This window comes from Ranitomeya imitator, chromosome 3 (genome assembly GCF_032444005.1).
Source record: "Ranitomeya imitator isolate aRanImi1 chromosome 3, aRanImi1.pri, whole genome shotgun sequence".
Lineage (NCBI taxonomy): Eukaryota > Metazoa > Chordata > Amphibia > Anura > Dendrobatidae > Ranitomeya > Ranitomeya imitator.
In genome coordinates this window covers 765,487,361-765,512,699 of record NC_091284.1, presented here as the reverse complement: position 1 = coordinate 765,512,699, position 25,339 = coordinate 765,487,361, and the positions used below count along the sequence as shown (strand labels likewise).

At 45.3% G+C, this 25,339-nt stretch overlaps 1 protein-coding gene across 3 annotated transcripts in view; it reads right to left on the bottom strand.

The window, feature by feature from the left end:
* Window positions 1-3,566: 3,566 nt before the first annotated feature.
* The window catches only part of FLT3 (fms related receptor tyrosine kinase 3), a 150,913-nt gene continuing 129,140 nt past the window's right edge, over window positions 3,567-25,339 (bottom strand). For all 3 annotated transcript variants that reach the window (XM_069759027.1, XM_069759029.1, XM_069759028.1), the window contains 2 exons: window positions 20,064-20,169; window positions 3,567-5,055 (listed from right to left, as the gene is read on the bottom strand). In XM_069759027.1, the coding sequence (XP_069615128.1) occupies window positions 4,954-5,055; window positions 20,064-20,169 (208 nt within the window). In that variant the 3' untranslated portion in view covers window positions 3,567-4,953. The remainder of the gene's footprint in view (window positions 5,056-20,063; window positions 20,170-25,339) is intronic.

The following is a 25,339-nucleotide window of genomic DNA, read 5'->3' as shown; positions in this document are numbered from 1 at the left end:
TCTGAGTTAGCAAAGGCAGGAAGAGAAGCTGCCATCTTCAGTAGTGAGCCGGCTAGCCGTATGGGTTGCAGTCAGGACCTGGAAGGAGCCCATACAGTATAGGCTCAACCAAAGACAGAGGGAGCAGGAGCTGCGCAGCCGTCAAGGTCAGACGGCCGTGCACAGCTCCGGGAAAACTCCCAGGCCTCAGTGCCGACATGTGCATCACAGTGCGCACCACTTTGCTGCACGATGGGGCCCGATGAACAGTAGCACATAATCCGGGCCCCGGACCTGCGGGCCCCTCTGTGTACTGCTGTTCACCGGGCCCCATACAGCAGTAAGGGCAGTAATGCCCTGATGGCGGCCCTGTGCTACCATCTTGTTCACATTCCACTGAAGATTTTCTATTAGGTACAAGTCAAGTAACTGTAAGGCTATGTGCCCACGTTCAGGATTGTTCGCAGAATATTCCTGATCAAAACTGGACTCCTTCCGCAGGAAATCTGCATGCGTTTTTATCGCGTTTTTAGCTCTGATTTTTCACGTTTTTTTCCGGAGCTTCCCAATGCAATAATATAGTGGCAAATCCGCAGATTTTCAGCAAAATTAATAAACATGCTGCGTTTTTTTCTGCAATGTGTTTTTTGTTTTTTTTTTGTGGGGAAAAAATGCAGCATAGGCACAAAAATTGCGGAATGCATTCTAATAATAGGATGCTTAATGTAAGCGCTTTTTAGCATTTTTGCAGCATAAAACCGATGAAAAAACACAAAAAAAGGCTAAAAATCCTGAACGTGGGCACACAGCCTAACAGTAATTCCAGAATTTCTCAGTAATAGGGATGAGCGGACCCGTGGGAATTTGGGTTCGTCGGGTTCAAGTTTTAGTCCAAAGTTTGGTTTAGATACAAGAATTTGAATTCAAATTTGAACCTGAACCCAAACCTCATAGAAATCAATGAGAACCCGAACTTTGGAACTGGAATCTCTCTCTCCAGTCTTCCCATTGATTTCCATATGGTTTAATATTGATAATTTTAAATAAAAATAGAAAACATTTTACTAGAAGAAATGCAAAAAGAAAATCTCCTCTCCTGGTGCTATCCCGCCAGTATCTGAACACCTGCATCACATGTGATCAAATGTGACCACTGCAGCCAACCAACAGCCTCAGCAATGGACTACATGAGACTGCAGTAGCCAATAATTGGCTAAAGTGATCCCGTGTGTTGAGAAGTGCGTCATTGCTGCAGCCGAGCAAACATAGGCAAGGTGGTTGTAGCTTTAGTAACAACGGGCATGTGTAGATTTTTTCGTTATTTCGTCATCTTGCCCTCCTTTGGATGGATTTGTGACAAAAGAAACCCCTTTTAAACTTTCGAAGATGAGTACTTTCGAAGATGAGTTTCATTTGTAAATGTGATATTAATGCTTCTCCGTTGAACCTCATTGATTTTTTTTCTCTTTTTCTTTTTATAAATTAATTACAGAAAACAAATGACATCACACAAGATAATTGAATGTTTAATTAGAAAGCACAAATGATAACATATTATTGTGCATTTTATTAGTACAGATCTGTTAATAATAGAAGAAAGCATGGACAACATAATAAAATCATCACTAAATCATAGCGATCAGCAAAAGCCAACACCAAAAAATGAATGCCTCTTGTGATTCAAATATTTACATAATTTCTGAATAATTCTTAAAGGGAGGAAACCCCCTTGTACATGCCTCATTATGGCATATGAATGTACTAGACAGGACCCCATCTATTAGCTTAAGTGGACAGCCACTAACAATAGCCCTTCCGTGTAATGGTCTTGTTAATGCACTACAGGGAATCTTTCAGCAGGACTTCACCCCCAAACAATTTATACCCACATGTAACTTTTTTAAAGACTAATCCAGCAATACCTTTATCTAGGCAATCCATTCCTCCAGCATTTGAATGGATATGCAATTGAGACTGAAATGCTTTGGACTTTGGAATCTCTTCTCAATCCTTTGTCACTCCAGCTCTATTTCCTGCACAGCGCTGCCTCCTCCTAATTGACTGACAGCTCTTGTATTGTCTAACTTCAAGCAAAGAAGCTGTCAGACAAGTAAGAGGAGGTGGTACTGGGTGGGGAAAAGATCTGGAGTGTCAGAGGCTTTGGAAGAGCTTCTATGCCAGTGGTCCCCAACTCCAGGCCTCGAGGGCCGCCAACAGTGCAGGTTTTCAGGATTTCCTTAGTATTGCACAGGGGTTGGAATCATCACCTGTGCAGATGATCACATTACCACCGATGCAATACTAAAGAAATCCTGAAAACCTGCACTGTTGGCGGCCCTCGAGGCCTGGAGTTGGGGAACCCTGTTCTATGCCCTGAAAGCACTTCATCTTCATTTCCATATCCATTAAAATGCTGATTTCTTAGGAATGGAGGAATTAACAGTACATGTAAAAGAAGTGCTTAATTTGTGTTTGTAAGCACTACATGTGGATATAAATAATTTGGGAGGTGAAATCCTACTGACGGATTCTCTTTAAATGACAGGTTCATTTAGATGGGGTGCCATGTAATGCTTCATGAAAACGTACATTTCGCTTGCCCCTGTAATACTGTAGATGATCACATGTGGGCAAAGCTGCATGCCTCTCCTATTAACACATCATAATGGGATATGCTTGAGCAAAGGGGTAGTCTACTTCAGTCACCATTTTTAAAGTGAATAATCACCATTTCTATTTTTTAGAATTAGCTGTAGCCAATGCTCCCCATTTGGCAAGCAGAACCCAGGACATATGCTCCATATGTTCTCCTCCCCTTGATATGTCTTTGAATGGGCCCTAGAGATTGTTCCAAGTCATGGACCACCACCATTAGTATCTTCTGATCTTCTCTCAGTTATGTTTCATTTACCTATAAAACATGCTTACATTTTAACTTAATGCTCTTGAGTTATACATGTGTTAATAAGACCCCACAATAAGTGTAAACTAGCAATGATAGTTTGGGCACCATGTAGGATTATTTATAGGATCTCTATAATATATTTTTCAAAGGTAGTCGTAGTCTCTCAGACCAGTCAAATCTGCACAGTTTGTGTAAGCCTTCCTCACGCTAACATCCTCTGCAGTTCATCTGTCATAGGGTAAGTAGATTGTGAGTCCCAATGGGAACATGGACTGATGTGACTAAAAAGATTGTGACTATAAGCTGCAGAAGATATGCGCCTATAGAGCTGACAGGAAGAAAATATTAAAATAAGCATCCCCCTACCACCTTATCAAGGAAAATTAGGGGACTTTGTCTTGATACATTCCTCCTTTCGATCTAAAAAGACGATCCTGGTTATAAAAGTCTAGCCTTAGTTTTCTGATGACTGATTGCCAATTGATGCCTGTTGTGACCTTTATTCTTAATTAGTGATGAGTGAATATACTCATTACTCGAGATTTCCCGAGCACATTTGGGTGTCCTCCGAGTATTTTTTAGTGCTCGGAGATTTTGTTTTCTTTGCCGCAGCTGGATGATTTACAGCTACTAGCCAGCTTGATTACATGTGGGGATTCCCTAGCAACCAGGCAACCCCACATGTACTTAGCCTGGCTAATAGCTGTAAATCATTCAGCTGAGGCGATGAAAACTAAATCTTCGAGCTGTAAAAAATACTCGGAGGACACCCGAGCGTGCGAGTAACGAGTATATTCGGTCATCACTATTCTTAATAATGCCAGACGTATTGCAAGGGACATGAGCCACTGTACATGTAAGTCAGTACGTTGACTCTTGCATATTAATCTGTGGAATGCCTGCTGATTACATATTGCATCATCACCCTGCGGTTTATTAGTCCACAAACCTTGAAGGACAAAAATGCCGGTTAATTAAACAATCGAACAATGAGGGATTACATCATTCCACCTTCCCCCAACTCTGTGGGAGAATGCCCTAAAGGAGAGCTGTGGAATATAAAAATGGGGCTTCCTCTATCTACAGAGAGACTCTACAGGATCAGCCCAAGGAACTATGACTCCATCTGGTGGAATATAGATCTGTTGTACTGCCCATTACTGAACTCACAAACACATTTGGATAACCCGGGTTGAGACAGTACTATATCTTGATGCCAGCTGGAGCTGGATATATGCACTACAGTCATGGTATCTGTCATCTGGAGGAGCATGAGCTGTGACTGCAGACTTTACCAGTGGGAGATACAAAAGCTGTAGGCCAAGCAAAATTTGGGAGACAGTTGGTATCGCCTGGTTTGGTTGAACAACCGGCCCCGGGTTGGGAATCTCCTGGACTGGGGGCATTGCAGTGTGGCCATCTACCCGAGGTTGCTGTAAGACAATGGACGTAAGGAATAAAAATAGTTTCATTGTTAACCTGACTAGGTGATTATTACAACTGAGAACCTCAGATCTTCACACCTGGGAACTGTAGAAGAAGCAATACAAGAAATGTGGCAAAATATTTGTCAAAGATATCACAGTCTTTGTGGGACCCAGAAACTATAAAGACGCCAAAATGGGAGACAAAGCAAAACAGGTGTTCTTGCCTGTAAGGACCCAAATGTCTTAAATAGGCTGCTCATAATTTCCTCTACAACAAAGAAGCAGATATCCTTGGTGTTAGGGTGTGGAAATGAAAAAAGGCAGAAGCAGTGTTTAAGTATTTGGGCTAAAGGGTGGTGAAGCTGGCATGGGAAGGGTCCCAGTTATTGTTGTTTTATATTATGGCATTTTTATCCTCTTTCAATACCTGACCCTATATGTGATTATGCAAAACATTACTTGCAAAACAACATTTGTTGACATCTGCCTGTACTCATATGATCTCATAAAATATATTCCATCGTTCCATTATCAATCTACAACAGAGGTGATCTTAGAAAAGAGACATAGTCAGACGGGACTGACTGTGACTGGCTCAAAAAGCATTTTGCTAGTTGGATCCTCTCTGGACTGATTGCAGATTTAGATAAGTGGCGTATTCACAGACAGAAAGTCCCAGATCAGCTCACTTTTTAGCGTTGAAAAATTGTCATCTGCATCACAGGTCTCCTTGTTCTGATAAATCTGTAATGAATATAATGATGTAAGTAAAGATTTACAACAGACGATTTGTGTGTGAACGATAAAGGTACCGTCACACTAAACAACTTCACAACGATATCGTTAGCGATCCGTGACGTTGCAGCGTCCTGGATAGCGATATCGTTGTGTTTGACACGCAGCTGCGATCAGGCCCCTGCTGTGCCATCGTTAGTCGCTGCAGAAAGTCCAGAACTTTATTTCGTCGCTGGACTCCCTGCAGACATCGCTGAATCGGCGTGTGTGACACCGATTCAGCGATGTCTTCACTGGTAACCAGGGTAAACATCGGGTTACTAAGCGCAGGGCCGCGCTTAGTAACCCGATGTTTACCATGGTTACCAGCGTAAAAGTAAAAAAAACAAACATTACATACTTACCTTCAGCTGTCTGTCCCCGGCGCTGTGCTTCTCTGCACTCCTCCTGCATCCTGTGTCAGCGACGGCCAGCCGGAAAGCAGAGCGGTGACGTCACCGCTGTGCTTTCCAGCCGCTGTGGTCACAGTCAGTGCAGGAAAGCAGAGCGCCGGGGACAGACAGCTGAAGGTAAGTATGTAGTGTTTTTTTTTTTTTTACTTTTACGCTGGTAACCAGGGTAAACATCGGGTTACTAAGTGCGGCCCTGCGCTTAGTAACCCGATGTTTACCCTGGTTACCGGCATCGTTGGTCGCTGGAGAGCTGTCTGTGTGACAGCTCTCCAGCGACCAAACAGCGACGCTGCAGCGATCGACATCGTTGTCGGTATCGCTGCAGCGTCGCTTAGTGTGAAGGTACCTTAAGACTGGTAAAGACAAGGAGGCAATACGGAACAGGGCGTTACATGACCACATAGCAAAATTAGAGGGGCCCCCACCACCAAATAGCAAAGTAGTACAAATTAGGCTATGTGAGCACGTTGAGTATTTGCTTGCAGAAATTTCTGCAAGGTTTCTGCATCTCTTGGCAGGAAAAACGCTACGGAAAAAATGTGCGTTTCTGCCGCATTTTTGGTGCTTTTTTTAATGCGTTTTTGCATGCGTTTTTGTACAGCAATAAATTTTTTTGAGCTAAATAAAGATATTTTTTAAAAAAGTTTTGTGATGAAATTTCTTGGTTCAACATCACCTTTTTCATGCTGATTGATGCCATGATTAAAACTTAAGTTGAAACGCGTTGGTAAACGCTGTGATTACCGCTTGATTGTGCACAGAGCTGTATCAATATAGTTCTTGTAATATTTTTTGGTGGTGTACCATTGGGGAAAATATTTTAAATATGTGCTAATAAGTGTTGGAATTTTTATGAAATTTTCCCGCTGGAATTCTTCTGTTTTTCTACATTGGACTGGTCTCTCAACCTTTTCCGTGAGGGAAGGAGTGAAGCGAGATCCACATAACGGGTGAGCTGACAAACCTTTCTTTCTTATTTAAAAATAAAATAATAAACCACAATATTCCTCACCTGTCCGCCAAGAAGATAATCTATAACGTCCCACGACGATCCTGATCACTTTGAGAGCAGTCACATCAGTGATGTGACTACTTTCAAAGACAGCCTGCGATACACTGACAGTATCACTGAGCTACCGTGAGTGTTCACCGGAGTTCATCAGCTGATCAGCTCAGGTGATCTTCCTTACAGCACCACTGCTGCGTCGGAAAATTCTCACGCAGCGGTGCCATAAGTGTGAGCACCAGAACTTATGAACTCCACTGAACTCTCACGGCAGCTCAATGATACACTGCGGGAGCGATTACCTCCTGTCAGTGTATCGCCGGAGGCTGGGTAGAGCGATCATATCTCAAAATGTGACTGTTCTACACGTGAGATTGCCGTGGGTTACTTGGATTACCTGGACTATGGCGAACAGGTGAGTGTATGTTGGTTTATTATTTTGCATTATTTCTATGATACGAGGGCGTCAGGGATTGGGCGTTAAGGTGAGTATACTTTTTTAATTTTTATTTGAATATGTATTTAATTTTACTTTTTTTTTCAGCTGTGAGCACAGGCGTCTCCCATCAGCGGCACCTGCTGCAACTGTTATCAGTGACAGCAGACGTAGCCCGATGGGAGCAGTAGTCTCATTGGCCCACGTCTGCGGGTCACAGTCACAATTGCGGGGTCACGCTGACGTCTGCCAGCATAATTCCGCTGCGCTGTGACCAACAGTACTGGCGGTAGCGTTACCACGGGTCACAGTCACAGCTACGGGGCCATGCTGACATCGGACAGTATGACCCTGCAGCGCTGTGACCGACAGTATCGGCGGTAGTGTTACCGCGGGTGATAGTCACAGCTGCGGGGTCATGCTGCAGCGCCCCAGAGTCCTGGTTTGTTGCAGTAATGTTATTCTTCCACCAGGGGGAGTGATGTTATGTCTGAAGGCAATAAAGGAGATCTTCTCATCAGGTAACACAATGCATGCAACATGTTCACACTCCAGACCAGAAGGGGAAGCTCTAAGCCTGTTTAAGGTGAACTCCCCTATATAACATCCTGATCTGGAGGGAAAGGGAGTTCAGAGTGCAGTTCCTGTCAGGAAGACAGACGGAGAGGAGCTCTGTGGCATGAAGTGCTGCAACTCCTGGGGAAAGACACCAAAAAGTGAGCATATTGCGTGGAGAGTGTGCAGGAAAGCAGAGCACAGGAGAGGAACATCAGAGGGAGACCAGCTAGAAGCAGGCTGCCTCCTTCTGAAGCGCACTACCGGTAGCCAGAACACCGAGGGAGTAAGGATCTCTATGCCGTTTCTTCAGAGACTGGCAGGACAGTTAATTCCACGTTAGCTGCCCGACCATTTACCCAGGAGGCAGGGTGGCAACTTGTGGGGGCAGGGCATCTCTAGGGTCCCTGTAAAAAGCCTCAGGCCACCAGTCATACGGGTTTGTCCTATCCATAAGGGGGACAGAGAGAAGAGACTACATCTACAATAGTTGTGAGGACCTTACCGAGTTGCTCAGCAGGGAGGTACTACAACACCCAGGCGCAAGGGGAAGGCTATTGAATTCCACCTGGATAAGGGGACTCTGGATTTGCCTTCAGACTGGCCGGACTCTGCCTGCCCTGTGGTCCCAACCCTGGACTGTGGATGCTGAAGCCTTCAGTAAAGGTAAAGAGACTGCAACCTTGTGTCCTCGTTATTCACTGAGCCTTACATCATCCACCATCCACCATCTACATTCTGGGAAGCCCTGGGGACATACCTCACGTGTGGGAAGGTATACCATCTAGCTGCCATAACATCACCCCAGCGGACCCCTAAGCAGCGTCGGTCACCTTGACCGAATACCACAGGTGGCGTCACGAACATTATCCCTTTAAAGACCTTTCCCCCACAACATCACCGAACCTCCTGAGGGCCACGGACCGAGTCAGCCACCATGACATCCCCACTGACAACAGAAGGGCCCGGTACTGAGTTCCCCATAGCCCTTGTGGGCGCTCCAATGCTGACATCTGACAGTATGATCCCGCAGTGCTGTGACCGACGGTCCTACCGATGGTACTGGATGGTATGGTTACTGCCAATAAGAACCACAGTGCCGGTATTTCCCAGTGTTTCACACAGATGACAGCATGGGAGACAACATAGGAAGCCGGTAAAACACAAAACATAAACTCAGCAAATCTTCAGAACATATTTTTATACCTGCGTTTTTGCTGCAGATTTGACTGACTCAATTGAAGTCAATGGGTGAAAAACGCTACAGAAATGCATAAAGAATTGACATGCTGCAGAAAAAAACACACTGCACATACAAACAGAAATTTACTGATCATTTGCACAGCAGATCAGGATTGTCATTGAATAAGTTTGCATAAGGATTCCATAGCCTTTTTGGCCCATTTCCACATGGAAAAAAACGCAGCAAAAACGCACTGTGTGCACGTAGCCTTAAAGGTATAGATAAAAGAGCCCTGCATTGTAGTATATAATTGATATACTGTATGGAAAGCCCAGTTTTGTATTCTCAAAATGACATGCCCACCAGGCCGTGGGGTACTTGGAAACGGGTCGGACAGTTCTTTGGGGAAGTCACGGGGCCGTGACCCGACTCCGTGGCTTTGGTTGTGCCATAAAATGGGGAATATGTACCGTATACACTTGAGTATAAGCTGAGATTTTCAGCCCATTTTTTTAGGCTGAAAGTGCCCCTCTCAGCTTATACTCGAGTCATTGTTCCAGGGGGTCGGCGGGGGAGGGGGAGCGTCAGCTGCCAAATCATACTTACCTGCTCCCGGGGCATTTCTGCACGTCCCTGCTTCTCCGGCGCCGGCAGCTTCTTCCTGTGTTCAGCGGTCACGTGGTACCGCTCATTAAAGTAATGAATATGGACGCATACTCATTACTTTAATGAGCGGTACGATGTGACCGCTGAACAAAGGAAGAAGCTGCGGGCGCTGGAGACCATCTGTCAGAGAGAAGCTGCCAGGGACCGCGCTGGGAGCAGGTGAGTATGACGGGGGAGGTGAGCATTGCTCGATATTCACCTGTCCCCGTGCCACCGTCACGCGCCGCTCCGTCTTCCACGTCCTCTGCCTGTGACGTTCAGGTAAGAGGGCGCAATGACGTGCTTAGTGTGCATGCCGCCCTCTGCCTGAACAGCGGTGGAACAGGGAAAGGTGAATATCGCAAGTGCCGGGGTCCACGCCTGCTCAGGACAAGAGGTGAGTATGTCATTTTTCTTTTATTGCAGCATATGGGGCAAATGTTTCTATGGAGCATCTTATGGGGCCATAATCAGCCTTTATGCAGCATTATATGGGGCACATTTTCTATGGAGCATCTTATAGCGCCATAATCAAACTTTATGCAGGATTGTATGGGGAAAATGTTTCTATGGAGCATCTTATGAGGCCACAATCAACCTTTGTGCAGCATTATATGGGGCATATTTTTGTATGAAGCATCTTATGGGGCCCATCTTAAACTTTATGGAGTATTATATGGGGTATATTTTATTATGGAGCATCTTATGGGGCCCATCATGAACTTTATGGAGCATTATATGGGGCGTATTTTGTATGGAGCATCTTATGGGGCCCATCATGAACTCTATGGAGCATTATATGGGGCTCTTGATTCAATATGGATATTCAAAAACACTTAACCTACTGATGTCTCAATTCATTTTACTTTTATTGGTATCTATTTTTATTTTTGAAATTTACCAGTAGCTGCTGCATTTCCCACCCTAGACTTATACTCGAGTCATTAAGTTTTCCCAGTTTTTTGTGGCTTATACTTGGGTCGGCTTATACTCGAGTATATACGGTATATGGGATTTAACGTGACGTCACCTGTGGTGTTCGGCAACGGATGGCCGACGCTGCTCAAGGAGACCGCTGGAGCTGATGGTGACACAGCTGGGATTGTTCTGCTCCCCACAGGTGGAGTGGGGCACCAGGGGTATCCGTCCCGTTTATGTCAGGCTTCATGTACCTTGTGGTGCAGGACTCAGGGTGCAAGAGATCACTGAATGACACATGGGCTGTAGTTTTCTTTTCCTTTACTTGATGGTTGACCTGCAGTCCCCTGCCCTCCGGATTTAGCTGCCGGGACTTCAGTACCCATGCAACCATGGACTCCGGTATCCGGTTCCTAGCGCTCAGCTCTGGGGCGAGTTTAATCACAGCTCCAGTCCCCAGGGTCTGCTCTACTTCTCTCCTACTGACACCTGGTAAGGGGACCCCTCCTTGCTTACAGGCATGACATTACTCCCTGTGAGGGAGGCAATGCCACTGTGGCAACTGGACTCCTGGGGTGCCACATTACAAATGGATGGGTACCCTCAAACTTAGGGTCCTGGATAGAATATCATAAGTACGGCATCAGCAGTATTGCTCCCTGTCTGCTTCAAATTCTATACGATCTCTCTAAAAGATTCATCTAACATGTCTACTTAATGGGGTATTCCCATCTCTTAAATTTATACCAAATCCATAGAATACGCCATGAAGGTATGGCATGTGTGTGTCCAACCAATGTGACTTGCATCTATCACAAGACAGCTGAATGGGAATTCTGACCATCTCTCCATTGACAGCAGTAAGTGTCAGGTTTCTATTTTGGAGATAGATTTAGATCCCATTGGTGGTATGTAAAGCCGCCAGGGTATTAGTCGTGGCAACAAGCTGTAGTGTCTCCACACCCTGGTGCCCCACAGATTAAATACAATGTCCGTCCTGCTGTATGTGCAGAAGAACACTTCAGTTGCTGGAGTCCTTTCGTCTGTCAGTCCAGCTTCAGATCCACGGATCTCACAAATCACTCCAAACTCCATATCCATGCTCAACAATTTAACTTTACTTAATGACAGAGTTTCCGTTACAAGTACAGTAAATAAAGGCACAGATGATTGGCCTCGGGGAGACCAAAACATCCAACACCGCGAAGACACCATCACGTGTTTCTCAACGCAGTGATTCCAGAACACTGCCCCCATCCCTTATGGGAAATATGCAGATGCATGTAAAGAAGCTGCGGAGACACCATCACATGTTTCTCGACGCAAGCAGTGAATAGCCAGGCCTTTCCCCGGGAAGGAACAACCACGGGAAGGGCAGCATCCTATGAAGGAAAGCCACCTATGCCAAGCATGGTATCCATCCACAGACAACTGTTTCGGGGTTTTTGCCCCTCATCAGTGTGGAGTAGGAATCTGGCTATTAGGAGCAGTGCCTAGTAAAAAGGCTGTAAAGGCACAGATGATTGGCCTCGGGGAGACCAAAACATTCAACACCGCGGAGACACCATCACGTGTTTCTCAACGCAGTGATTCCAGAACACTGCCCCCATCCCTTATGGGAAATATGAAGATGCATGTAAAGAAGCTGCGGAGACACCATCACGTGTTTCTCGACGCAAGCAGTGAATAGCCAGGCCTTTCCCCGGGAAGGAACAACCACGGGAAGAGCAGCATCCTATTAAGGAAAGCCACCTATGCCAAGCATGGTATCCATCCACAAGTACAGTAAAGTTCCTTTGTAATGGCAGTCAAGAAGCTTTCCCTGGCAGTCTCCGTTTCTCCTGGCCATCTCGGCCCCTCCGGACAATCCCTGTCCCACCTGACAATCCCTGTCTCTTCTGGCCATCCCAGCCTCTCTGCACATTCCCTGCCCCGTCTGGACCGTAAGTGCCTTTGGGTCCACCAGCTTCCCACTCCCCTTGTCCGGTCTCAGTAGGAGAAGGTAGAAGGCTCACCATCTCAGCTGCGCCTAATCCTGACCGTAGGCCCTGGATCCATTTGGGGTCGGTTTCCATTGAAGGTGGTGACCATTAGCATGTTCCTCAGCTGGGGCCCCTGTCATGATCCCAATGGCAGGGGATCACAAAAGGACAAGCACAAAAGCAAAACAAGCTCTAGGGTGATGGAACCTGAGCTGACCGCGATACTGAACCTAACACACAACTAGCTGTAGCCGGGGAACGTGCCTACGATGATTCTAGACGTCTCGCGCCAGCCGAAGAACTAACTTCCCCTATTAGAAGAAACACAGACCTCTCTTGCCTCCAAAGAAACACCCCACAGAAATAGCAGCCCCCCACATGTAATAACGGTGAAATGAGAGGAAAGCACATACGTAGTTATGAAAACAGATTCAGCAAAATGAGGCCCGCTAAAGCTAGATAGCAGAGGATACAAAAGTGAACTGCGCGGTCAGCGAAAAACCCTTCAAAAAACCATCCTGAAATTACTTGAACTCATGTGTCAACTCATGGAACATGAGGAGTAATTTCAGCCCACAAGAGCAACCAGCAACAAGAAATCACATATCTGCAAGCTGGACAAGACAAAAATAAAGCAAAACGTGGAACAGGAAAATCAAAACTTAGCTTGTCCTGAAGATTACAGAAGCGGGTAGCAGAGGTAAAAAGACACACTGATTACATTGGTAGCCGGCGAGGAAATGACAAGAAAGCCAGGCTAAATAGGAAACTCCCATATCCTGATGGAACAGGTGGACACCAGAGACCGCAGAGAACACAAGTCACCCAGTACCACCAGTAACCACCAGAGGGAGCCCAAAAACAGAACTCACAACAGTACCCCCCCCTTGAGGAGGGGTCACCGAACCCTCACGAGAACCACCAGGGTGACCAGGATGAGCCCTATGAAATGCACGGACCAAATCGGCAGCATGAACATCAGAGGCAACCACCCAAGAATTATCCTCCTGACCATAACCCTTCCACTTGACCAAATACTGGAGCTTCCGCCTGGAAACACGAGAATCCAAGATCTTCTCCACAACATACTCCAATTCTCCCTCCACCAGCACCGGAGCAGGAGGCTCAAGCGAAGGAACAACAGGTACCTCATACTTCCGCAACAACGACCGATGGAACACATTATGAATAGCAAACGATGCCGGGAGATCCAAACGAAACGACACAGGGTTAAGAATTTCCAAGATCCTATAGGGACCGATGAACCGAGGCTTGAACTTAGGAGAAGAGACCTTCATAGGAACAAAACGAGAAGACAACCACACCAAGTCCCCAACACGAAGACGAGGACCCACGCGGCGACGGCGATTAGCAAACTGCTGAGCCCTCTCCTGGGACAACTTCAAATTGTCCACCACATGACTCCAAATCTGATGCAACCTATCCACCACCATGTCCACTCCAGGACAATCAGAAGGCTCCACCTGACCAGAGGAAAAACGAGGATGAAACCCCGAATTACAAAAGAAAGGAGAAACCAAGGTAGCAGAACTAGCCCGATTATTAAGGGCAAATTCGGCAAGCGGCAAAAAGGTAACCCAGTCATCTTGATCAGCAGAAACAAAACACCTTAAATAAGTTTCTAAGGTCTGATTAGTTCGTTCAGTCTGGCCATTCGTCTGGGGATGGAATGCAGACGAAAAGGACAAATCAATGCCCATCTTAGCACAAAACGTCCGCCAAAATCTAGACACAAACTGGGATCCCCTGTCAGAAACGATGTTCTCCGGAATACCATGCAAACGAACCACGTTCTGAAAAAACAGAGGGACCAACTCAGAAGAGGAAGGTAACTTAGGCAAGGGTACAAGATGAACCATCTTAGAAAAGCGGTCACACACAACCCAGATGACGGACATTTTTTGAGAGACAGGAAGATCCGAAATAAAGTCCAAGGAAATGTGCGTCCAAGGCCTCTTTGGGATAGGCAAATGTGACGACAATCCACTGGCCCGAGAACAGCAAGGCTTAGCCCGAGCGCAAACTTCACAAGACTGCACAAAAGAACGCACATCCCTCGACAAGGAAGGCCACCAAAAAGACCTGGCCACCAAGTCTCTAGTACAAAATATTCCAGGATGACCTGCCAACGCAGAAGAATGGACCTCGAAGATGACTCTACTGGTCCAATTATCCGGAACAAACAGTCTTTCAGGCGGACAACGATCAGGTTTATCCGCCTGAAACTCCTGCAAAGCACGTCGCAAGTCTGGAGAGACAGCCGACAAAATCACCCCATCCCTCAGGATACCAGTAGGCTCAGAATTTCCAGGGGAGTCAGGCACAAAACTCCTAGAAAGAGCATCCGCCTTCACATTCTTTGAACCTGGCAGGTATGAAACCACAAAATTGAAACGGGAGAAAAACAGTGACCAACGAGCCTGTCTAGGATTCAGACGCTTGGCAGACTCAAGGTACATCAGATTTTTGTGATCAGTAAAGACCACCACACGATGTCTAGCACCCTCAAGCCAATGACGCCACTCCTCAAATGCCCACTTCATGGCCAAAAGCTCCCGATTACCAACATCATAATTCCGTTCAGCGGGCGAAAATTTTCTAGAAAAGAACGCACATGGCTTCATCACTGAGCCATCGGAGCTTCTCTGCGACAAAACCGCCCCCGCTCCAATCTCGGAAGCATCAACCTCAACCTGACGCAACACAGGAGCGGAAGAAAACCGGCGCTTAAGTTCCTGAAAGGCCTCCACAGCCGCAGGAGACCAATCCGCAACATCAGCACCCTTCTTAGTCAAATCCGTCAAAGGTTTAACAACACTAGAAAAATTAGCTATGAAACGACGATAAAAATTAGCAAAGCCCAAGAACTTCTGTAGACTCTTAAGAGATGTAGGCTGCGTCCAGTCACAAATAGCCTGAACCTTGACGGGATCCATCTCAATAGTAGAAGGGGAAAAAATATACCCCAAAAAAGAAATCTTCTGGACTCCAAAGAGACACTTTGAACCCTTTACAAACAAAGAATTGGCCCGCAGGACCTGAAACACCTTCCTGACCTGCTGAACATGGGACTCCCAGTCATCAGAAAAAACCAAAACATCATCCAAATACACGATCATAAATTTATCCAGATATTCACGGAAAATATCGTGCATAAAGGACTGGAAGACAGAAGGAGCATTAGGAAGTCCAAAAGGCATCACCAAATACTCGAAATGGCCCTCAGGCGTATTAAATGCGGTTTTCCACTCATCACCCTGCTTTATCCGCACAAGATTATACGCACCCCGAAGATCAATCTTAGTGAACTATCTAGCCCCCTTAATGCGAGCGAACAAATCAGTCAACAATGGCAAAGGATACTGATATTTGACTGTAATCTTATTCAAAAGACGATAATCTATACAAGGCCTCAAGGAACCATCTTTCTTGGCCACGAAAAAAAAACCTGCTCCCAAAGGGGACAAAGATGGACGGATATGTCCCTTTTCCAAGGACTCCTTAACATAATTCCGCATAGCAGCATGCTCTGGCACTGACAGATTGAACAAACGACCTTTAGGAAACTTACTGCCAGGAATCAAATTTATAGCACAATCGCAATCCCTGTGAGGAGGAAGCGAACTGAGCTTAGGCTCCTCAAAAACATCCCGATAATCAGACAAAAATACAGGAACCTCAGAAGGAGTAGATGAAGCGATAGAAATCGGAGGTGCATCATCATGAACCCCCTGACATCCCCAGCTTAACACAGACATTGTTTTCCAGTCCAGGACTGGGTTATGAGTTTGTAACCATGGCAGACCAAGCACTAAGACATCATGTAAATTATACAGTACCAGGAAGCGAATCACCTCCTGATGAACGGGAGTCATACGCATGGTCACTTGTGTCCAGTACTGAGGTTTATTCATAGCCAAAGGTGTAGAGTCAATTCCTTTCAAAGGAATAGGAACTTCCAGAGGCTCCAGACTAAACCCACAGCGATTGGCAAATGACCAATCCATAAGACTCAGGGCAGCGCCTGAATCCACATAGGCATCGACGGAAATGGATGATAAAGAACAAATCAGAGTCACAGACAGAATGAACTTAGACTGTAAAGTACCAATGGCAGCAGACTTATCAACCTTTTTTGTGCGTTTTTAGAGCATGCTGATATAACATGAGCTGAATCACCACAATAAAAACACAACCCGTTTTTCCGCCTATAGTTTTGCCGTTCACTTCTGGACTGAATTCTATCACATTGCATTGTCTCAGGTGCCTGTTCAGAAGACACCGCCAAATGGTGCACAGGTTTGCGCTCCCGTAAATGCCGATCAATTTGAATAGCCATAGTCATGGACTCATTCAGACCTGTAGGCGCCGGGAACCCCACCATAACATCTTTAATGGCCTCAGAAAGGCCATCTCTGAATTTTGCAGCCAGAGCGCGCTCATTCCACTGAGTAAGCACCGACCATTTCCGAAATTTCTGACAATATATTTCTGCTTCATCTTGCCCCTGAGAGAGAGCCAATAAAGCTTTTTCAGCCTGAATCTCTTGGTTAGGTTCCTCATAGAGCAAACCCAATGCCAGAAAAAACGCATCCACATTAAGCAACGCAGGATCCCCTGGTGCCAATGCAAATGCCCAATTCTGAGGGTCACCCCGCAGGAAAGATATAATAATCTTGACCTGCTGAGCAGGGTCTCCAGAGGAACGAGATTTCAATGAAAGAAACAACTTGCAATTGTTCCTAAAATTCAGAAAACTAGATCTATCTCCAGAAAAAAACTCTGGGATAGGAATTCTAGGTTCAGACATAGGAGCATGTACAACAAAATCTTGTATATTTTGAACCTTAGCAGCAAGATTATTCAGGCTGGAAGCCAAACTCTGGACGTCCATGATAAACAGCTGAGGTCAGAGCCATTCAAGGATTAAGAGGAGGATAGAAGCAGCCAGGCAGCAATTAAGGCTAGGCAGCAACCTCTGGGAGAGGAAAAAAAAAAAAAAAACTTCCTCAGACTACTTTTCCTCCTACTTCAGCCAATACGATTACCACTTTTGGCCGGCTATACTGTCATGATCCCAATGGCAGGGGATCACAAAAGGACAAGCACAAAAGCAAAACAAGCTCTAGGGTGATGGAACCTGAGCTGACCGCGATACTGAACCTAACACACAACTAGCTGTAGCCGGGGAACGTGCCTACGATGATTCTAGACGTCTCGCGCCAGCCGAAGAACTAACTTCCCCTATTAGAAGAAACACAGACCTCTCTTGCCTCCAAAGAAACACCCCACAGAAATAGCAGCCCCCCACATGTAATAACGGTGAAATGAGAGGAAAGCACATACGTAGTTATGAAAACAGATTCAGCAAAATGAGGCCCGCTAAAGCTAGATAGCAGAGGATACAAAAGTGAACTGCGCGGTCAGCGAAAAACCCTTCAAAAAACCATCCTGAAATTACTTGAACTCATGTGCCAACTCATGGAACATGAGGAGTAATTTCAGCCCACAAGAGCAACCAGCAACAAGAAATCCCATATCTGCAAGCTGGACAAGACAAAAATAAAGCAAAACGTGGAACAGGAAAATCAAAACTTAGCTTGTCCTGAAGATTACAGAAGCGGGTAGCAGAGGTAAAAAGACACACTGATTACATTGGTAGCCGGCGAGGAAATGACAAGAAAGCCAGGCTAAATAGGAAACTCCAATATCCTGATGGAACAGGTGGACACCAGAGACCGCAGAGAACACAAGTCACCCAGTACCACCAGTAACCACCAGAGGGAGCCCAAAAACAGAACTCACAACAGGCCCCTTCCTGCCATAGCAGCTTTATCCCCATGGCTTGCAGACTATCACTGTTCACTGCTGCATCCTGACTGCACTTATCCCTAACCAGGAAGTCCCTCTCTATATCCCCTGCTCTATGCTGCACTGCTCTGTAGCCACTGCCTTCTAGAAAACCCCCATGCTAACTAAACTTAAGCTAATAATCCTATTCCCTATCTCTAATGTGCCTCACTAATCAAACCCCACTATTACCTATGCTAACGTCTATACTATCCCTAAGGCTACTTTCACACTAGCGTCGTGCGCTGCACGTCGCGATGCGACATGCAGGCGCAACGACGCCAGCGTTGTTTGCGCCGCACAACGGGATGCAGATTTTCCAAGCATCCGCTGCCCCATTGCGAGGTGCGGGGAGGTGGGGGCGGAGTTCCGGCCGCGCATGCGCGGTCGGAAAAAGCGGTCCGTCGGCAGCAAAAAATGTTACATGTAACGTTTTTTGCTCCCGGCGGTCCGCCACAACACAGCGCAACCATCGCACGACGGTTGCTACGTGTGTCAAGGCGTGTCAATGCGTCGCGAATGTTAATCTATGGGGCAAAAACGCATCCTGCAAACAACTTTGCAGGATGCGTTTTTTCCCCTAAACGACGCATTGCGACGTATTGAAAAAAACGCCAGTGTGAAAGTAGCCTAACTCTGTAAATAAACACATATCAAAGACATTCACATTACAGTACATAAATAATACAGCACATTACATTAACATTAACAAACGACAAGGTGCCGTATGTAATACATGTGTAGAGTATCCACAGGGGAGGAAGAAACCTGACGGACTCTGTCACCTCCTTACAGGTACATGCACATATTGTATATTCATGACATATCATGATGGAAACAACCCTAGAACAAAACCTAGATCATAGGGTTTAATGTGTATCTAAGCTATAATTCGGCAGAAAAACTAAGACTCTAATATCAACCATACGAGAGCCATCAGAATTTGGTCTAATTATGAAGAATTCGACAGAGAAAGTGAATCGCCCCTGATGCAGCATTATCAGCTGCTCAGACATGGCGGATTCATGGTGTTACAAAGAAACTGAAGTGGTTTACTAATGAATGACATTTATTACCAAGTAAACGTCTGACCACAGTGAGATGGAGTGGGGTCCCAGGAGTCAGGACACCCATTAGTAATTAGTATAGATAGGTCATAAAAGTTTTAAATTGTGGAAAAACCCTTTACAGAAAGTTTTCAACTTTACCACAATGTTTATTATCGCATAGGCGCATTACAATGTGTTTATCTGCGTGATATGGTAGTTGTTACTTATAAGCTGTGACATCTCTGGCATTTCTTCTGATTTATAGGCCAGACTTGAAGTCATGCATACATCACGTCACAATAATGACGTCGTACCAGATCTACTAATTAGGAGAGGCATCAGGGATACCAACAAGAGGGAGGAGGATTACGGGGCTTTGGTCAAACAGCCACAAACTACTTTTTGCTCTTGTTCCTCTTGTTACAAAAGAAGTCAACAACACTGTCCACTACATATAAACTTTCAGGATGGCGCTGGTAATGTTTGTGGATAAGACTGAGAAACTTTAAGTTTGCCTTCTGGAGGCCATGTTGGCTGTCAGACAACTTTCTAATGAACTAATGGAATTTTTATTAACCTGACAGAAGATGACAACTTTATAATCTGTTATTATGGCCCAAATAATTTTTTGTATCCTCACCAACCCCCTGCAGACTGTGAGCCCTCGCGGGCAGGGTCCTCCCTCCTTATGTACTCGTGTGCCTTGTTATCTGCTCATGTTTAATGTATTTGTCTATATTTGCCCCGTATTCACATGTAAAGCGCCATGGAATAAATGGCGCTATAAAAATGTATAATAATAATAATAATAATAATTTTAACATTTTTATTTAAGGGCAAATGAGATTAAAAAAGCCAGTGATTACTCTGATTGGTAACAGTATGGGTGACAAGAAAATGGCAATATATATCTTACATACCTGAGCTTCTATATTGGAAATCTGATAGCCCAAATAGGAAACCAGTTCTGAAAAGGATGGTCTTTTCTTAGAATCAAAAGCCCAGCAGGACTGCATCAGGAAATATCTGCAGAGAAAGCAAAATATATGTGTCACGTCTGCACAAGGGTAGATCTGACAAACAGCACAATATATAGGTACAACGGGTGATAAAGGAAGAGGAAGACCCTAAAGATAGGGAGCAAGGGATGGGACACCCCCTGACACCAACCTGTGCCTGTCCCTAAGCTCCCCTAATTCCCTATGTGGGTTCTTCCCCCTGCCATCACGTGCCTAATCCCTGATTGCCACCTCAATATACCCTGGCTAGTGCACTGGCTGGCAAGGACGCTAGACTTACCACTGCAGGTAATATAACACAGGGAAAGAGACAAACAAGGGACTAACAGAAAAGATACAACTCAGCTCAGAATCTGCAGCTAAGCTCCACCGCAGCAGAGTAAATGGCACAGTAAACAGGACTCCAACAGCGGCAATATCCCAGTCACAGGAGAAACCCACACACTAGCTGGTCTGCATAGGAATAACTCTATAACCGACAATCAGCTGATGCTTCCTGTGACTATTTAAATAAAGATGGGGAGTGGTTACCAATACAATAAAACATAACTTTTATCTAAAAAACTATTGGATAATTCTCAACAAGACACAACAGTGATAAACTGCAAAAAGTGCCCATGTAAACCAGTGCTCAATAAAAAATGGTTTTATCTCACCAAATCTGTAGTTTCCTTCACAGGAGCATCTGTATATATTAAGGATATTAAGGGGGGAGAGAGTTTCTATCCTACCCCGGTCGTGCCCCTGTAGTGCTCCTGCCCTGACAAGGGCAGTCCCCAAGTCAGGCTAGTAAGTTGTACCCACCACTGCCCTGTAAACTTCCCACTTTCCACGGAAGCTTTTGAAAAGTCCATATACACTACGTCCACTGGGTTCCCTTGGTCCAGTCCAGAACTTACCTCTTCATAGAAGCTGATCAGATTAGTCTGACATGAACGGTCCCTAGTAAACCTGTGCTGATACTGGGTCATGAGGTTATTCCTCTTCAGATACTCCAGTATAGCATCCCTTAGAATACCGAGTTCAGTTTTTGTCCCCTTTTTGAATATTGGCACCACATTTGCTATACGCCAGTCCTGTGGTACAGACCCTGTCATTATGGAGTCTTTAAAGATTAAAAATAATGGTCTATCAATGACTGTACCTAATTCCTGCAGTACTCGAGGGTGTATCCCATCCGGGCCCGGAGATTTGTCAATTTTAGTGATTTTTAGACGCCGACGTACTTCCTGCTGGGTTAAGCAGGTGACATTTAATGGGGAACTGTTATCACTAATCATTTTGTCTGCCATGGGATTTTCTTGTGTAAATACTGATGAAAAAAAGTCATTTAGCATATTGGCTTTTTCCTCATCCTCATTCACCATTTCACCCAGACAATTTTTAAGGGGGCCAACACTATCATTTTTTAGTTTCTTACTATTTACATAGTTAAAGAATATTTTGGGATTGTTTTTATTCTCTCTGGCAATGAGTCTCTCTGTCTCAATCTTTGCTGCCCTGATTTGCTTTTTACAGAATTTATTTAATTTTTTGTATTTAATTTAATGCCTCCTCACTACCTACTTCCTTTAATTCTCTAAATGCTTTCTTTTTGTCACTTATTGCGCCCCTTACAGCTCTATTTAGCCATATTGGTTTCCTCCTATTTCTAGTATGTTTATTCCCATACGGTATATACTGTGCACAGGTCCTATCCAGGATGCTAATAAATGTCTCCCATTTTCTTTGTGTATTTTTATGTCTCAGGATATCGTCCCAGTTAATTGCACCAAGATACTCTCTCATCCGTTGGAAATCTGCCCTCCTGAAGTTTAGTGTCCTTGTACCCCTCTACTACACATCTTATTGAAGGATACATGAAAACTTATTATTTTGTGATCACTATTCCCCAAGTGACCCCCAACCCTTATATTTGATATGCGGTCTGGCCTGTTGGTTAATATTAGGTCTAGCAGTGCCCCCCTTCTTGTTGGGTCCTGAACCAATTGTGAAAGGTAATTGTCTCTCATAGTTGTCAAAAACCGATTACCTTTGCTGGAACTGCAGGTTTCTGTTCCCCAATCTATTTCAGGGTAGTTGAAGTCCCCCATAATAATAACTTCCCCTTGAGTCGCAGCTTCATCTATTTGCTTTACGAGGATATTCTCCATTGCTTCCATTATTTTTGGAGATTTATAACAAACCCCTATCAGTAATTTATTATTTTTCCCCCTCCCCTTATCTCCACCCACAGGGACACAGTGCTTCTCATTTTCTGCGTTCCTGTCCTCTGAGGCTGGGAAACGCCTCCGCCTAGGACAGGTAAGAGAGGTCTTCCTAGGTAATTCTGATTCCTCTCCACCTTTGACTATTTCTGTTCTTTTGCATTTGGGTTCTAAGTATTTCTCTGAATTAGCTTATATTGATTCAGGTGCAGCCAGAAATTTCATCCAGCTCGAGGTGGTTAGAAGACTTTGGATTCCTGTTAGATCCCTGGAGACTCCTCGACAGATAGCTTCAGTCGACGGTCAACCCCTGAGGGAGTCTGTTACTCAGATCACCGAAGAGTTGGAGCTACAGATCAGAGTCCGGCACCGGGAGAGAATTGTCTTTTACGTGCTACCCTCGATTGAGAATGCACGAGCCTACCTTCGATTGGCAGTCTGGGGACATTCTGCTTTGGGGACAGTGCTGCCAGAACAAGTGCCTGCTTCCCGTCCAGTTAAAAGTCTCTTCTCCAGATTTACCGTCTGCCTATGTGGCCTTTGCGGACGTCTTCAATAAAAGAGAGGTGGAGATCCAGCCTTCACATCGCCCATATGATTGCCCGATCGACCTTGTTCCAGGTTCCACTCCACCCAGGGGCCGGATTTACCCCCTATCCACTACTGAGACTCAAGCAATGACCGAATATGTTCAGGAAAATTTAGTCAAAGGCTTTATTCGAAAATCTTCTTCTCCCGCTGGTCCAGGTTTCTTTTTTGTCAAGAAGAAAGATGGTTCCCTTCGTCCTTGAATCGACTACCAAGGCCTCAACAATATCACAGTTAAATTAAAGTAATCACTTTCTCTCATTCCGGAACTGTTTGACCGTCTCCGAGAAGCGTGAATCTTCTCTAAATTGGATCTTTGTGGGGCCTACAACCTCATCTGTATCCACCCCGGAAATGAGTGGAAGACCGCGTTCAACACCCGAGATGGTCATTACGAGTATTTTGTTATGCCTTTTGGTTTATGCAACACTCCCGCTGTGTTCCAGGAGTTCGTGAACTATGTGTTCCGGGATCTACTTTATTCCTGTGTGTTGGTGTACTTGGTGTGTTGGTTGGTGTGTTGGTGTACTGATGATATTCTTATTTTCTCTCCAGATCTTAAAAAGTGTGCCTTCGAACAGTCTTCACTACCATTTTTAGGGTATATCATATCTGACTCTGGTCTACACATGGATCCGGAAAAAGTGTCTGCCGTGCTGAACTGGCCGCGTCCCCAGGGGTCAAGGCAATCCAATGGTTCCTTGGTTTCGCTAAGTACTACCGGCAGTTTATTCCACACTTTTCCACCCTGGCTCTGATGCGCAAGGGAGCAAATCCTCACTCCTGGTCTCCTGAGGCCGAGAATGCTTTCCGGTCCTTGAAGCAAGCCTTTGGTTCAGCTCCCATTCTCCATTGTCCTGAGATTAGTGCTGGTGCGGTACTTTCCCAGAGGTCTTCCTCTGGTCGGCTTGTCACCTGCAGCTTCTTCTCTAAGACCTTCTCAGCGGCTGAGAGAAACTATACCATTGGTGACAGAGAGTTGCTGGCTATCAAATGGTGTTGGAGGAGTGGTGATATTTGTTGGAGGGAGCTGTACATCCTTTTAAGATCTACACTGACCACAAGAATCTGGCATACATCCGCTCTGCACAGAGACTTAATCCTCGGCAAGCTAGGTGGTCGCTGTTCTTTGCACGATTTGAAGCTACATTTCTGTGCTGGCGATAAGAATTTCAAAGCTTTATCCAGATCCTTTCTGACAACCGATGTTGAGGAGAAACCCTCAAATATCGTGGAGCTGAGCAAGGTCATCTCAGTTGCTCCCGTCACTTTAACTTCTTTATCCCCGGGTAAGACTTTTGTTCAAGAGAGCAACAGGAAGCAAGTTTTACGTTGGGGTCATGCCTCCAAGCTGGCGGGTCATGTCGGTTTCAAGAAAACCCTTTCTCTGGTGTCACGATACTACAGGTGGCCATCCCTTCCTCAAGACAGCCGAAGATTTGTCGCTTCCTGTCCATCCTGTGCCAAGAACAAAGTTCCTAGGCATCTACCCTCGGGTCTTCTGCATCCGCTTCCAGTTCCCTTGGCTCCTTGGCAACACATTGGAATGGACTTTATCACCGATCTACCTCAGTCTTCAAGCCATATAGTTATCTTTGTAGTCGTGGATCGATTTTCCAAGATGGCTCATTTTGTTCCTCTACCCGGATTACCTTCTGCCCCCAAATTGGCAAAAGTTTTCATCACTCATATTTTTTGGGTTCACGGTTTTCCATGACAAATTGTTTTGGACAGAGGAGTTCAGTTCAAACTAATGGACATAACTGGATTTCTCCTCTGCCTACCATCCTCAAACTAATGGTCAGGCAGAGCGCACTAATCAAATCCTGGTTACCCATCTTTGTCATTTTTCTAACGTCCATCAAAATGACTGGTCCAGTTTACTCCCTTGGGCCGAGTTTGCTTACAACAACCACATCAGCGAATCTTCTTCCAAGTCGCTTTTCTTTGTCATCTATGGGCAACATCCTGGTGTTCCTCTGCCAGTACTCCCTGCCTCGGGTGTGCCGGCGGCCGATCTTCTAACCGAGGACTTTTCCAGGGTCTGGCAGGAGACCAAGACCGCACTCGAACGAGCTGGAGACAGAATTAAAAGACATGCTGACAAGAGACGTCTGGATTCTCCATCTTTCAAACCAGGTGATAAAGTATGGTTATCTTCCAAGTTCATCCATCTTAAGATTCCCTCGTGTAAACTTGGTCCATGGTATATCAGTCCATTTGAAGTGTTAACTCGTATTAATGATGTTTTTTCCTACAAGTTAAGGTTACCTGCTTCGCTTCGCATCCCCATCTCACTCCACGTTTCCCTACTTAAGCCAGTCATACTCAATCAAATTCACGCCACCACTGGCCAGTCGCCTCTACCCATTTCTGCACAGG